The 15,810-nt window shown below is 35.2% G+C and overlaps 2 protein-coding genes across 2 annotated transcripts in view; both read left to right on the top strand.

Annotated features, from left to right (window-relative positions):
• The window catches only part of PSPC1 (paraspeckle component 1), an 80,153-nt gene that overhangs the window by 43,298 nt on the left and 21,045 nt on the right, over window positions 1-15,810 (top strand). Inside the window, exons 5-6 of the mRNA XM_058547801.1 lie at window positions 5,637-5,721; window positions 11,269-11,374. Coding sequence (XP_058403784.1) covers window positions 5,637-5,721; window positions 11,269-11,374 — 191 coding nt within the window. The remainder of the gene's footprint in view (window positions 1-5,636; window positions 5,722-11,268; window positions 11,375-15,810) is intronic.
• The window catches only part of ZMYM5 (zinc finger MYM-type containing 5), a 123,287-nt gene that overhangs the window by 105,703 nt on the left and 1,774 nt on the right, over window positions 1-15,810 (top strand). The gene's annotated exons all lie outside the window — the stretch shown is intronic.

The raw sequence follows: 15,810 nt of genomic DNA, 5'->3' as shown, positions 1-15,810 counted from the left end.
TATTTTTTATTTTTTGGTGAGGAAGATTCGTTCTGCTCTGCGCCAACGTCTGTTGCCAATCTTCCTCTTTTTTTTACTTGAGGAAGATTAGCCCGAGGTAACATCTCTGCCATTCTTCCTCTATTTTGTATGTGCTTCACTGCCGTAGCATGGTTTGACAAGTGGTGTAGGTCTGCACCTGGGATCTGAACCTGCGAACCTGGGCTGCCAAAGTGGAGTGTGCTGAACTTTACCACTGCAGTGTGGGGCTGGCCCCTCTTAAGTATTTTAACAGTTTCCTTTGTATCCTTTAGTGAAAAGAAATCTGTGCATATCTCAGTAGATATGTGTGTGTATATTTATTTATAACCAATCCCCCCCATTTATCTTCTGTACATTGTTATTTGACTTTCTGTGTAAGTATGTACCTATAGATCTGCCTCATTTTTTAAACAGCTGCATGATATTCTGTTAAATTACTGTAAGTTTAGCTCATCCTCTTATTGAATGATATCTAGTTCTCTTTCCAGTTTGTTAGTAAAAACAATGCTGCATGTATATTTATGTATATATCTTAGCAAATTTTTGTAAATGTTGATTCTTATTGGACACACCAGTAGCTTTTTTTTTAAAATTAATTAATTAATTAATTAATTTTTCCCCCAAAGCCCCAGTAGATAATTGTATGTCATAGTTGCACATCCTTCTAGTTGCTGTATGTGGGACACGGCCTCAGCATGGCCAGAGAAGCGGTGCGTCGGTGCACGCCCGGGATCCGAACCCGGGCCGCCAGCAGCGGAGCGCGCGCACTTAACCGCTAAGCCGTGGGGCCGACCCACACCAGTAGCTTTTAATCATTGCTTCATTTATACTTTATTGATGTTTATTTGATCCTTCTTGGGTCCAAATCTCATCATATGTTTTACAGGTTATTCTTTTCTTTTTCTGTCTGTTTTTGATCATCAATATAGGAGGCAGTTCCTGAATTTTCTTCCTGGTTATTTTTGTATCATCTTTGTTAACTGTAATTATGTAACTCTTAACAGGTAATATTAACTCTGCCGTGCATTTTGCTATTACTCTCTCCTCTTCCACCACTGGATTTTTTTATTATATTATCTTCACGTGTGCCTTTCTACTGATAAGTCAAGTAATAGAAGTATATTTATTTCCTTTAAATATTATGTTTTGATTCCTGATTACTAAAGAAAAAGGAGCAAGGAAATAGGCATATTTTTTTTTTCCTTCTTTCTCTTTTCCTCTCAACGTTTTTAAATTTTGCTTCTGATTTGCCTGCATTTATGACGCTGACTTAATGTTGTTCCTATGTTAAGTGTAAAAGCTGGTTTTATTTTCTTTCTTAATTTATTTTTGGTGAGAACATTTAAATTCTACTCTCTTAGCAACCTTCAATTAAATAATACAACATAATCAACTATTGCTACCATGTTATACATTAGACCTTCAGGCCTTATTCATCTTATAGCTGAAAGTTTGTATCCTTTTACCAACCTCTCCCTATTTCCCCCACCTCCCAGCCCCTGATAACCACTTTTCTTCTTTCTTGTTTCTATGAGTTTAACTTTTTTTAGATTCCATATATAAATTATAGCATGTAGTACTTGTCAGTCTTGCATATTTAACTGAGCATAATACCCTCAGTCCATCCATGTTGTTGCAAAGGGCAGATTTCCTTCTCTCATGGCTGAATAATATTCCATTGTTTATATATATAAGGTGTGTGTGTATACGACATTGTATATATATACAACACATTATCTTTATCCGTTCATCCATTGGTGGACACTTAGGTTGTTTCCATATACTGGCTGTTGTAAATAATGCTGCAGTGAACGTGGAAGTGCACATATCTCTTCGATATTCTGTTTTCATTTTGACTTAATGTTTTTTAACCATAATCTTCATACATGTTTAAATTTTAACTGTATTTTAAGTAGGTTGAGTCATGACTTTTCATCACTTGATTGTCTGATGTTTATCAGCTCTTATGATTCCTGTAAGAGGGCTTCATGGAAACAACATTCTTCAAGTTCTTCCATGTTCTAAAATATTATCTGTGATCCTTGTACTTTAAACTGGTGCTTCAATGGTGTAAAATTTATGGATCTTTTTCTCTCTTCCTTTCTTAAGTACTTGATAGCATATTTCATTGTCTTATAGCATTGAGTCTTTCTGTGGGGAACTCTGAGGTAAGCCTGAGTTTTTTCCACCTTGTAAATGACTTGATGCTTTTACCAGGCTTCCATATGAATTCTTTCTTTTTTATAGTCCAGTAACTTATCCTTTGTATGTTTTTTTACCCCAACATTTTGTTATGAGAAATTTTAAACGTAAAAAAAGTTGAGGTTGTGAGGGTGATCTGTCTGGGACATCTGTCACCCCATTGATCGCTAGGGTTGATTTGGCTGATCTGGCTGGTTAGACAGGTGTCCACTTCCTCCCTCCCCACTCCACATGTGTCTCTCCACGCTCCATGTCCGTCCCTCCTGAAGCTGCACACTCATTTGAAAAGGACGACTTTCCCCTGTAGAGGAGGACCGTTTTTGGTCAAGGGTATACAAGTAGCTGCGCTTCCCTGCTAAAACCTCCAAACAAGCTCTCAAGGTCATTTATAGGAAAACGTAGGGTAGTCATACTTCCAAGACTCCAGACACATCCAAATGAGGGGCAGCATGTGGCAGGGTGCCTTTCTTTAAAAAGAGAAAAAAGAAAGAATTTTAAGTTGTTCACTAGTTAGATTCTGTTATTAACGTTTTTACCATACTTGCTTTATTACATCTTTCCATCTGTTCATTCTTGTATTCAAGATATATCTTGTTGTACACTGTAATATTTCAAGTTTTCCTTGGGACTAGATACGCCTTTCAATCTGTAGGTTCAATTCTTATATTTCTAGAAAGTAGACTTGTTGGGTCAGAGAGCATACATTCAGTTTTCATGACCTAAGGATATTAAGTTGAGAAAAAACTTCTTACATTGTAGCAAATCAAACTTTAAATTTGTCTGTATTTCCCTCTGTTCCCTTTTGCTGTGTACCCATGTTTATGATATATTGAAATGATAGATATAGTTTTATGTTCTTTCATCATTAAATCTGTTAGGTAAGCATTTTTCACTGTTATTTGGTCTAGTAATAAGTAGTGCTACAACTGATGTTTATGGATGCCTTTGGATTTTTTTCTTAAGAAAAATTTCTGAGTGTGATTTACTGCATCAGAAGATAAAAACATGTCTAGTTACGTATGTTTTTTGGTAATGTTTCCCCCAGAAGGATATTATCATGGCAGTGTACAAATACATAAACTTTAGTGAAATTTCAGCAACTTTGAATAGTAACTTAAAGAGATAATTTAGTAAATGCAAAATGATAGTTTTAAGTTGATAGTCCTCCTACTTAGTATCAGATAATGTGTTTATCTGATAATTTGATTGTCAGATCTTTTGAGCTGATTATTATACCACTGTTACAAGTGAGGAAATATGATCTGATAGGTTAAATCAGCTTTCTCAACTGGCACAGCTTAAAAGGAGAAGATACAGCTGTCAGAAAACATTCATGTTCTTTTCTTATTCCTTTTCAAGGAAGAAAGTGTAATGCATATTTTTACATTTATTATTATATGTGGTAGGTAGTCCATGATTTAAGAGCAGCTAACCTACAAGAGCATGATAAAATGGTTACAGGATATACTGGATTGACTTTTCCTGAATAATTTACGATAGTAGGACACTTTTTATACTTTGGCTTATTGAAGCATTTCCTCTTAGGAATATAAGTAGATTATATATTTTTCTTCTCCACTAGATATCTCCAATTAAAATCATTATATGATAGTTGTATGATTCTCAATGTTGGTTGCACAATGGAGTCATCTAGGAGACTTCAAAAAAAAATACTGATATTTGGTTCACATCCCAAGAGATTTTTACTTAATTGGTCTGTGGTTACAAGGTACTTAAGTAATTCTAATGAGCAGTTAAGATTGACAACTAATGGTATAAATGTTCGAAATCACTGTAGTCATGTTTAATGGTTTTTAAGATAGCGAAGTGTTTTCTCAGCTGGCATTGTTATCAGAATCACCTGGTTCCTACGCTCTATACCAAAAGGGACTTTACTGAGCAGAGTTCCCAAATCTGTTTTTTAATTTTTATTTTTTGTTTCCCAGTTGAGTCTGATCATCCAGGTTTGGGATATTGGCATTTTAGAAAGAGTTTTGGAATAAGGAGAGATTTGGCTGTGCATCACAGTTGAACCATGTAATAGCTGGATGGCTAGAGCACATTTATAATCTATCTGAATCTTTTTACTTTGAGGTAATTAACACCTAATTCAGTCTGTAAAATGGGGAGGATAATATTTAACTCTTTAAGGTTATGCTGCCTGCCTTGTTACAGTTATGGTGTTAGGGTTATTGGCACATAGGATGTTTTTGTTTTTGTTTTAAATATTATTTATTTATTTTTTTCCCCCAAAGCCCCATTAGATAGTTGTATGTCACAGCTGCACATCCTTCCAGTTGCTGTACGTGGGACGCCGCTTCAGCATGGCCGGAGAAGCAGTGCGTCGGTGCGCGCCCGGGATCCGAACCCGGGCTGCCAGCAGCGGAGCGCGCGCACCCAACCGCTAAGCCACTGGGCTGGCCCTGGCACATAGAATGTTAACTGTAACTGCTAGTATTATGTTACATAAGTTCTGAAAACAACAATTTATTAAGAAACATTCAGTTGAGATCATTTATGTTCATTTTAGAAATTTCAAATAACATGATGAGAGAAAAGGAAATAAAAGCAACCAATAATTCTGCCATCCAGAATATTTTATTATTTAATATTTTTAAATCTCTGCGTGTATGCACACATAATTTGGTAAGATATTACAAAGATTTTTAGCACTTGGGAAGTTTACTACTTCTCAGATGTGCAAAACAAATTTTCTTTTCATTGTGTTATGCTACTCTGGAACCCCTCTTATTGGTGATGCAGCAAGGATTGGTGACAACAGGAATGCTCATCTTGTTTAAAATGATCTTGTTTACCTCAGTGTTCAGCCTTTTTTCTACCTTCAAGAATTCACTCCTCATTGCCCTTCTTCATAACACATTGACTTAGTGCAGGAGGAAGCTTTTGCTAATTGTGTTGGGAGGAATGTTCTTTGGGTTTTATGCAGTGCCCTATCTCATTGTTTGTAATGTTTATCTGGTCTGGTTCTCACATGCCCTCTACTGATGTCTCCCAAGGCATCTTTTTGGGCTTGCAGATGCTGCTGAAAAAGATTCTAATTTGTGTAAAAGAATGTCAGTGAAAATATAGCTATCATTTATTCTGTTTTTAGTGTATTCCAGGCCCTATGTTGAAACAGTACTACCCATTTTAATTTCTTAACATAAGGATAAATTTTATTATTCTCTTCATACACATGAAGAAACAGGCCCAGAAAAGAGACTAATTTGATTAATTACACAGCTTATAATCTTTCATTATAAAATGATATAATAGATAAAAAGAGAAGCTAGATGCATGAGTATGAATAAGTTACTAAATGTATTGCCAGTAATAGAGAATCTGTATACTTATTGATGTAAAAATACAGTAAGGGAACCTAAAAATATTAATGTGGAATCAATATTTTATAGATCTAATGAGGCGCCAAGAAGAACTCAGACGCTTGGAAGAACTCAGAAACCAAGAGCTGCAAAAACGGAAGCAAATACAACTGAGGTGAGAGAACATCATTGTGACATATACGTGAATATATGTAGTTTTCATTGTTTGTGTTATTAATAAAACTCCCTAGTGCCCATTATAAACAACTTGTACAAGTTATATTGGAAAATACCGAAAAAAATAATGAAATTGTCCATTTTTGACTACACTTAGGGAATTACTCCACAAACTAGGATAACTCTTTGTTGTTATCATTTTTTACCTGGTTAAGGACACTTTGCATACACTGTGAACTTACATAAGGGGCTTAGGCATTATTGTATATAATTTATTGTAAGAATGCACTGTAATTTACTGGACCATTTTTCTGGAGATGGATATATTTGAATTGCTCTTAGGTTTAATTTTTTCATGTGTGAAATACTACTATGAATGCCTTTATGCATCTTTGTACTTCTGATAATTTGTTTAGAAAAGATTTCTGGAAGTGGAATCTGTGGTAGAAAGGGTATGGGCATTTAAAATCTCAGTACATAGTAGACAATTATGATGGTCAACTTAAAATCTTTAAGGTTAAGGAAGTTTGGGAGAGTGGTTGATCCAAGATTTATAAACAAAAATTAATCGCTTTCCTTGTACCTGCAGTATTTAATTGTGAAACATGACATTAACGTTACTCTTAAAAGTTTCAAAAGTCATAATAATTATGAAATGTTATGAACAAAGCTATGATAGATTAAAGCAAACTTAAAGTTTTGTTTTTGAAGGTGCTATAAGAGCAGGAAGTGCTTGTGGTAGGAAGGTACTCATGGGAAATAAAAAGTAAGAAAACAAAAAACCATGAATGAGAGTGAAGTATCTTCAGAGTCTGGAGATATGTAGTATTCAGTATATTTTAATGTAGTTTTTCTAAGTTTTGCCTGATTATATCAATGTATATGTATTTCTGTCATGGAACTACTCTGATTTTTTTTTTCAACTCTTTTTTTTGTGAGGAAGATCAGCCCTGAGCTAACATCCGTGCCAGTCCTCCTCTTTTGCTGAGGAAGATTGGCTCTGGGCTAACATCTGTGCCCATCTTCCTCTACTTTATATGGGATGCCACCACAGCATGGCTTGCCAAGCGGTATATCAGTGCGTGCCCAGGATCCGAACCTGTGAACCCCGGGCCACCGAAATGGAGTGCAAGCACTTAACTGCTGCGCCACCGGGCTGGCCCCGGAACTACTCTGATTTTACTCTAACCTACTTATTCTCAAATTCTGGTACTTGGATAGGCAAGCGTCAGTGTTCTAACTTGAGAATTGTTAGAAAGTCTCAAACCTTCCCCAGAACTACTCAATCAGAAATGTAAGAGTGGATTTCAGCCACTGACAGCTTTCTGCTTTCATAAATCCTTGTGATAAATCCTTTCACTTATGCTTTCATAAATCCTCCAGGTGATTGTGATGCATCCTAAAGTTTGAGAACCACCATTGTATACAGCTCCCTACATGAACTCCTTACATGTGAGGGACCTTTATTCAACTTCTTTCTTTCCTTTTTATGTAAATATGTTAAAGTCTCTTCTACTTTTACAAAGAAAGGGAAACCTCTCCTCCCCCAGCATAAAATCCTGTTAGAATCCAGCGTTTTCCTCTTATATCTATACTTGACAGCTAGGCTTTTAAAATTAGTACCCTACCCTTCACATGCTGAAAAAATAAACAGTTAAAACCAAACAGTGTGGGAGAACCCCACCCAAAATACTGTATAAAATATAACAAATGAACATACCTATATTACAGTAGATAACATTATCACACTGAAAGGGGATGGGGAAGAAAATAAGGAACCGAAATAACTTTGGAAAACTATCTTGACTGGATACTCTAGACCGACGACAAGAACAATATATAAATTCTGTAATTTAGTTAGTAGATATGTTTCTCAAAGAGATGTATTAACAATTCTGAAACTACTTTGTGTATATACTTTTTTTTCCACAAGACTTTCTGATCAGGTTTTTACTGAAAATAATGTATATACTTTTTTAAGTGAACAAATTAGTAAACATAGATAATGAGACCTAGGTTTCTCATCGTTGGAGAAAGGCTAAGATTAAAATGAATTCTGTGGTGTTGAATTGGAATCGGAGGTATCAGTATGAACTCGGTGATAGTTAATTTAGACAGATACAGAAATATAGATGTGTTTTATATATATATATATATGGCTGGAGTCTTATACATACATATATTTCCACCTGGATGGAATGTCCACCTAGATGTAGTGATGTGTCTCTAACAATGAGCACATCTAGTGTTCAGATTTTTGTTTGTGAACACTATTCTCCAATAAAAGAAACTGGGGCTTTTTGGAGAAGAGGTTGATTCTAGGACTGAAAAGTCCATGATAAGCCTGGAATGTCTTGTGTCAGAGTAAGAAAGTACTCAAAAAAGAATGAGGCGTGTTGGAAGAACACAGGAACCTGGGGCCAGCCAGGTGGTGTAGTGGTTAAGTTCACACACTCTGCCTCAGTGGCCTGGGGTTCGGGGTTCAGAACTTGGGTGTGGACCTACACACTGCTCATCAAGCCATGCTGTGGTGGCGGCCCGTATACAAAATAGCGGAAGATTGGCACAGATGTTAGCTCAGGGACAATCTTCCTTAAGCAAAAAAAAAAAAAGGAAGATTTGCAAGAGATGTTAGCTTGGGGCCAATCTTCTTCACAAAAAACCCAAAACAAAACACAGGAACCAAACTGAAGGAGCTCCTAATGGCCAAAGTTGGAACAATTTCAACAACAAAATATAAAATGATAGTATTAGATTTAAAGCTATAGAATAAAGCAAATATCTGTGAGTCTTTACTGATAGAAGTAAATAATTTAATGAATAAATAAATAAATGGAGGAGAATGGACAACTCTTCCTTATAGTAGACTTGAATGTGGAAGGAATAAGAGAGACAAATCACCAGTGGGCCAACACTGCAGTAGGAATTGTTACAGAAAAGATTTACTAATGGATGCTCAAGTAGTGCAGAAAGTTGAGAAACAGGAAACAGTTTCAAATTTGTATGAAGTACAAATGGAAAAATAGTAAATTTAAAGTGGAAGAACCCAGCAGACACCACCATTACAAAGTGTTAAGGTTCATATCACCTGTAATAAGATGTTCATACCAGAAACCCGTTGATATGATGCACTCAGAAGGATACAATGTCATTTCTGTGGTTTTCCTGCCAAAAATTTATAAACTTATTCTAGTCATGAGAAAACTTAAACCCAAATTGAAGGACATTCTACAAAATAATCAGTTCTCTTTAAAAGTGTCAAGTTCATGTAAGACCAAGAAAGACTGAACTGTCATAGACTAGAGAAGACTAAGTAGAAATTATAATTAAATGCAATGTGAGATTCTGGGTAGGGTCCTGAACAGAAGAAAGACATTAGTAGGGAAACTGGTGAGATTTGATAAGATCTGTAGTTATCTATAGTATTGTACCAATGTTAATTCCTGGTTTTCACAATGGTATGATGGTTATGTAAGAGGGTGATATTAGGGGGTGCTGCATGAGGGATATATAGAAACTCTACTATTTTTGCAACTTTTCTGTAAGATTTTTTTGTGTGTGTGAGGAAGATCGGCCCTGAGCTAATGTCCATGCTAATCCGCCTCTTTTTGCTGAGGAAGACCGGCTCTGAGCTAACATTTATTGCCAATCCTCCTCCTTTTTTTTCCCCAAAGCCCCAGTAGACAGCTGTATGTCATAGTTGCACATCCTTCTAGTTGCTATATGTGGGACATGGCCTGAGCATGGCCGGAGAAGTGGTGTGTCGGTGCGCGCCTGGGATCCGAACCCGAGCCGCCAGTAGTGGAGCGCGCGCCCTTAACCGCTAAGCCACGGGACTGGCCCTGAATGTTCATCTTACTGCAGAAATGTTAATGTGGCTATTATCGGGTCGTGCCTCTGATCCCACTGGTGATATAATAATAGTATAACCCTTTTTAAAATTGGAAAAACTCAATTTCAAAACACACGTGGCCTTAGAGTTTTTGAGTAAGGGAATTTTTAACCTGTACTTGTATGCACTTTCAGCAGTTATGAATACAAAATTATTTTCTTAACAGTAAAATTTATGAGTGTGTTAATATCCACAAAGGGGATTAACCAATTTACTTGAATATTCAGTTTACTTTGAATAGAATTGTATATTGGGGAGTTAAACAAGAATCTCAAAATAATGCAGATTTTGCTTGAAAATCCTTAGAAACTTTGTCTTGTTACTTGCATGTGGTCTGACATGAAATTCTAACAGCCAGTCTTCCTCCTTGCTGTGGGAGACATCATTTGTTTTAGTTCGTGGACTTGTGTTTAGGAGGAGCACTGTAGAGCAAACGACAGCGCAGTATCTTGAAATTCGAGTCTTACACTCAGTGTACAAAGGTGTTTATAAGAGTAACCTGGCAAATGAGATCTACTGAGGGGGCATCAGCATTATGTAGTCTACATTATTATTATTTTTTTAAATAATTTTATTTATTTATTTTTTCCCCCCAAAGCCCCAGTAGATAGTTGTATGTCATAGCTGCACATCCTTCTAGTTGCTGTATGTGGGACACGGCCTGAGCATGGCCGGAGAAGCGGTGTGTCGGTGCGCGCCCAGGATCCGAACCCGGGCTGCCAGCAGCGGGGTGTGCGCTTTTAACCACTAAGCCATGGGGCCGGCCCAAGTAGTCTACATTATTTAAATTACTTTTTTGTTTTTGGGTGGAGAGCATATATATATTTTAATTTGCATTGATTTAAATGGCAATATAATATATAACTTTATAGGTTTTCAGTTTTAATCACATTATAACTGATTACTGATTTAATAGTAATCCTGCACCTATATATAGTTTGATTTTTTTTTTTTTTTTTTTTTTGGCATGCTTGATGAATATACCTCTAGGGCAGAGGTTGGCACACTTTTTCTGGGAAAGGGCTAGATAGTAAATATTTTAGGCTTTGCAGTCCCTGTCTCAACTACTCAACACTGTCGTAGCCAGAAGGTGGCCATAGACGATAAGTGAATGTTTGTCATATAAAACTTACTTTACAAAAACATAGTAGGCTGGCTGACACCTGCTCTGAGGGATTTCCTCAGTGGGTTGATGAAATGGGGGAGAGAGGGATTTTTAAAGCTTCCTTCTACATATAATAGAATATTTGTCTAGCCCGCGTTGTCCTTTGGCACTGGGTAGGTTCTGAGTGTCTTGAAGAACTCTGCTATGCCAGTGATAGATCATAAGTTTTTTTCTTTATACGGTAAGAGTATGTTTGAGCTTTTTGACTCCCAATTTCTTGACTGTAAGCAGGTAACTACCCTGGTTATATGTTGTTACTTTATTTTTTTGATTTACCCTAGTTAAGTTACTTTATTTCTTTGGTTTATTTGATTTATCAAAGGCTTAGAGGAAAAATAGAAGAAGGAAGGTAAATCTGGTAAGCCAGTCATTATTTATAGATTTGGCATAATGTAACTTGTATAAATGATTATATTTTACCTGAAATAAAATATTCGATTATGGCTTCATGTCGACCATGCTGAGATTTTTGTTTAAAAATCTTTCAGACATGAAGAAGAGCATCGTCGTCGTGAGGAAGAAATGATCCGACACAGAGAGCAGGAGGAACTGAGGCGACAGCAAGAGGGCTTTAAGCCCAACTATATGGAAAATGTAAGTAAAATACTAGTTAACTAAAATGATTTTATATTGTCATTGGATGATGTAGAGTTATAATTCTTTAGATATTGCTTTATATAGTAATATATTTTCTAATCTTTCTGAATTTGTCATGTTTATGTTAAACTAATGATTTTCTTAACCTCTTACAGGTGGTAAATTAAAATTAGTTTCTGAGATAATATCTTGTTTTATGAAATGGATGTTAAATTTTTCTCCATTTTACTTTATCTTTTTTTAATACATGCTTCTAAATTAGAAATCTTCTAAATCCATCACCTCTACTTGACTGATTTTCATCATTTACTGATGTTAAAAATTCTTTATTTTGGAAGATTTTAGACAAAAATCTGTCTACAAAAGTAGAGTAGTACGTGCTTGTAATCCAGCCATAACAATTATCAACAGACGGCTGATTGTCTTCATCCTTAAGTATACCCACTTTCCTGAATTATTATGTGTGAAATCCGTGACCTCATATGATTTCATTTTTTATTTTTATTTTTTGTGAGGAAGATCAGCCCTGAGCTAACATCCATGCCAATCCTCCTGTTTTTGCTGAGGAAGACTGGCCCTGAGCTAACATCCGTGCCCATCTTCCTCTACTTTTTATGTGGGACGCTGCCACAGCATGGCCTGACAAGCGGTGCGTCGGTGTGCACCTGGGATCCCAACCCGGGCCGCTCGCAGCAGAGCACGCACACTTAACCGCTACGCCACAGGGCCAGCCCCATATATGATTTTATAAATAAGTATTTCAATATGTATCTCTAAAAGATAAGAACTCTTTTTAAAAATATCTTTATGGTTTGTTAAAAATGGTCAATTCTTTAACATTACCATAAAAGCCCAAATTTGCCCATATTATGTTTCTTTCGTTTCGTTTTTTTTCAATTGGTTTCTTCAAATTGGCTGATAAAGCCAGTCTTTTTAGTCTATAGGTTTTTTCTCCTTTTTTCTGTTCCTTAATTTTTTAAGGAGCATATCCTGGTATAGAGTATCTCATATCCTGGATTTTGTTGATTGTATCATCGTAGTGATGTTTAACAAGTTTCTGTATCCCTGAATTTCTCGTAGACTGGAGTTAGTTCCAAAAAGTTGATCTGACTCAGGTTTTTGTTTTGGGGAGGCAAAGTGGTAGGGCAAACAAAGATACTTCCAATGTGTTAAAATCCACGAATTCTTAATGACAGCTAACAAAGAGTCTCATTGTTCACCTTAGACGAATGCCAGCTTACCAACTCATTCTGAAAAATATTTACTAGTATTTTTTTTTATCTAGCTGTTCAAAAGCCATGATTCTTTAGTAAGTTTCTAAGGCTAAAAGTATTAGTTGAAGTCATTGATGCCTTTTTGTCTGACCTTCCTTGTCCCTAGAAAAAATTTTCAAGTTTTTTTTTATTAAAAAGGGTACACACACAGTAAAATAAATCCTAGCTTCTATAGCAGCCAGAAAATGTTATCTCATCGATAAGTACATATCCTTTGAATGAAAATTATGTGGCATTTAAATTGAATTAGAAAAGGTTTTTATTATGTTATAAGTCACACTGAAGGTTTAATTTAATTGATTTTTAAATTCCGTTACCACATTAGTTGAACAGGTTTTTTTAAGCATTGTAAAAATTTTTTGACTGATTGCTAGGATTATTTGCAATTCTCTTTTCCTCCTTGGACGTATAGCACTTGCTTGGTGTCATACGTTAAACTGTGGTCTTCAGTTTTTTGATTGTTAGATTTGAACATAAATCTGTTGGATTTATCAATGTGAGGATATTTTAGGATGTTATAAAAGAATGGAATTAAAAAAAAATTTCAGGCCATCTTTTGAAGACTAGTAACTAGTGTTTTTATCTTCAAACATAATCAAGATGTAAACCACATGTGATGTTTTTCTTAGAGAAACTTTATTTCGTTCCATAGAGAATTAGCAAATTTTTCCTAGTTCTTTTATGTACCTCAACATTTCTTTTACTAAAAGTGCTTGCTTATAGTAAAGTTGGTGGAATTAGCTTTCTTAATATTTTCCTCACAGAAACTTGACATTCTTGGAGAGAATGTGTAGCTATTTGTAATAATGTGCTATACATAAATCATTTAGGGGATAGAAGGAAGTGATTAAGTAAAATGTATTTTTCCGCTAAACTTGATTAAGTTGGCAGTACTATAAACTCGATTGCAGACTCTTTATTCTTTGAAACCATTTCACAATTTTTAAAACATATAACAGTGTTTTTAATATGTTTTTTGGCATTTAATATAGGTCTAATTAATGAAGGACAGACTTTTAATTTTACTTTTCTATTCAAAAACTATTTGGAAATGTTGGTACAATTTAAAATTGAAACACTACAAATTCCTTTTTTTTTTTGGTGGTGAAGACCAGCCCTGAGCTAACATCCAATGCCAGTCCTCCAATTTTTTTGCTGAGGAAGACTGGCCCTGGGCTAACATTCGTGCCCATCTTCCTTTACTTTATATGGGACGCTGCCACAGCATGGCTTGCCAAGTGATGCATTGGTGGGCGCCCAGGATCCCAACCGGTGAACCCAGCGCTGCCACATCGGAGCGTGCTCACTTAACCACTTGCGCCCCTGGGCTGGCCCCGAAACACTACAAATTCTTATTTTAATTTAAAAACGTTTGTATGTTTAAAATTCATTTTAATGGCAAGTAAAGTTTTACAAGATAGTCAATGAACTTTGAGAATAAATTAATTAGATGTTTAAAAATACTCATGGGGGATTTATTGACCTTTCAAAAATAAATTAGTTATTGTTTCACAAGATTATGCTCTTAGAAAACTTTGATTATGTATTTCAATATTAAGATATTTTGTTTTTAAGCAGTTACTTAAAGTATGTGTTGCATATTTGAAACATCATAAATTAATTCGGCAAGAGCAGAGCTCTGCAGCCTATAGCCTGGGCCCACTGCCCATTTTCGTACCACCCTACCGCAGAGCTGAGAATGGTGTTTATAAAGGTTTGATGGATAAGAAAAGAAAGAATATTAGAGTATTTGTGACCCACAAAACCGAAAATACTTACTCTTGGGCCCTTTACAGAACAAGTCTGCTTAACCCCAGGATGATTTTTTATTTTTATTTTAATACTCATGTTAGATGGGCTACTAAGTTACTATATTCTTAATTTTCTAAAGAGAAGCCATGTTTAAAATAGCATGTAACAATGCAATTAAATATTTAGGGGAAAATATGGTCTTTGTTCTATTTTTAGAGTTTTTTGAGATTAGAAATTATGAAATAGACCCAAGCTTTTCCATTTGGGTGTCAGTTTTATTTGGTTCCTGTCTTCATAATGCTTGTTGGTATACACTAATCAAGTACTAAAGAAATATTAATAAAAAGCTCTTTACAGGTCTTGACTATTTTGTATTAATAGAAAAAACATTGAGGCAATTGTTATATCAGTTATTCTTCATTTACTTTGAAAACCGTCTTTGGAAAAAATTGTTAAGCAATTTTAATGTTTCTTTTTGTTTTTAAAAGCTTTCAAGTTAGGTCCTCTTATGTGCTTTCTCTTTTGTCACTGTTCAGTTTAGAGGGAGGCATCAAATGGTAAGTGTTCAGCTTGCCCAAGTACTACGAGTAAGGTAGATTTGCTTGGTTCATTTTAAGATGCCACCTCTCATTTCTTTCTAATATTTCCATTAGACATATTCCAACACAACTAATAGTCTGGGCTTTGAAGTACAAAGTAAATACTGATTTCCATATTTTATGTCTTGAGTAATAATTTTTTTTAATGTAACAAAAGGTGAGGGAAAACACACATGATGTCTAGTCACATTTTCCTTTTTTACCCTTCAACTTTATCATAATTTTATAACATGTGAACATGTTTTTAAAAGTTTCAAAGATATGTCAGCAGTTCATCAATTAGAAGTTGTCATTTATATTTCATACCTTATTTCTCTTTAAAGGAAGTTAAACTCTTTGATAGTAGCCCTGGTAGTTATAAATTTATTTTTCACTCCTGTAGCATAATGTATTTTTAACTGCCATAGCAATGTATATATTTGTATGCTGCGCCTTAATTACATTTAGTTTTATCTTTGCCATAGTGTAGAATGTGTTTGAACCGTTTGCTAGATAGTATTTACTAGGTTGAGGTTTTCTAATTATCACAATTTTATAGCTTTTGGACTCATCACAAGAGGTTATTTTGTTAACAATAAGAATTTATAAGATTCTCTTTTATGATTTTCTTCTAATTATTTTCGTATTAGGTTGCTCCACTCACTGGAGATTAAATGGTTTAAACATTTAAGTACTGCAGTGTGCCAGTCTTTATTCATGGGTTGGGTTGGTTTGGGTTGGAGTAAAGGGGAGATTTTAATTAGAATATTTTTTAAATGAAATTTCTTAGAGTAAACTGCTTTCTTGGGAAAGTGATAATGACATAAAA

The sequence above is a fragment of the Diceros bicornis genome, chromosome 9, assembly GCF_020826845.1.
Source record: "Diceros bicornis minor isolate mBicDic1 chromosome 9, mDicBic1.mat.cur, whole genome shotgun sequence".
NCBI lineage: Eukaryota > Metazoa > Chordata > Mammalia > Perissodactyla > Rhinocerotidae > Diceros > Diceros bicornis.
This window is presented reverse-complemented; position numbering and strand designations above follow the sequence as displayed.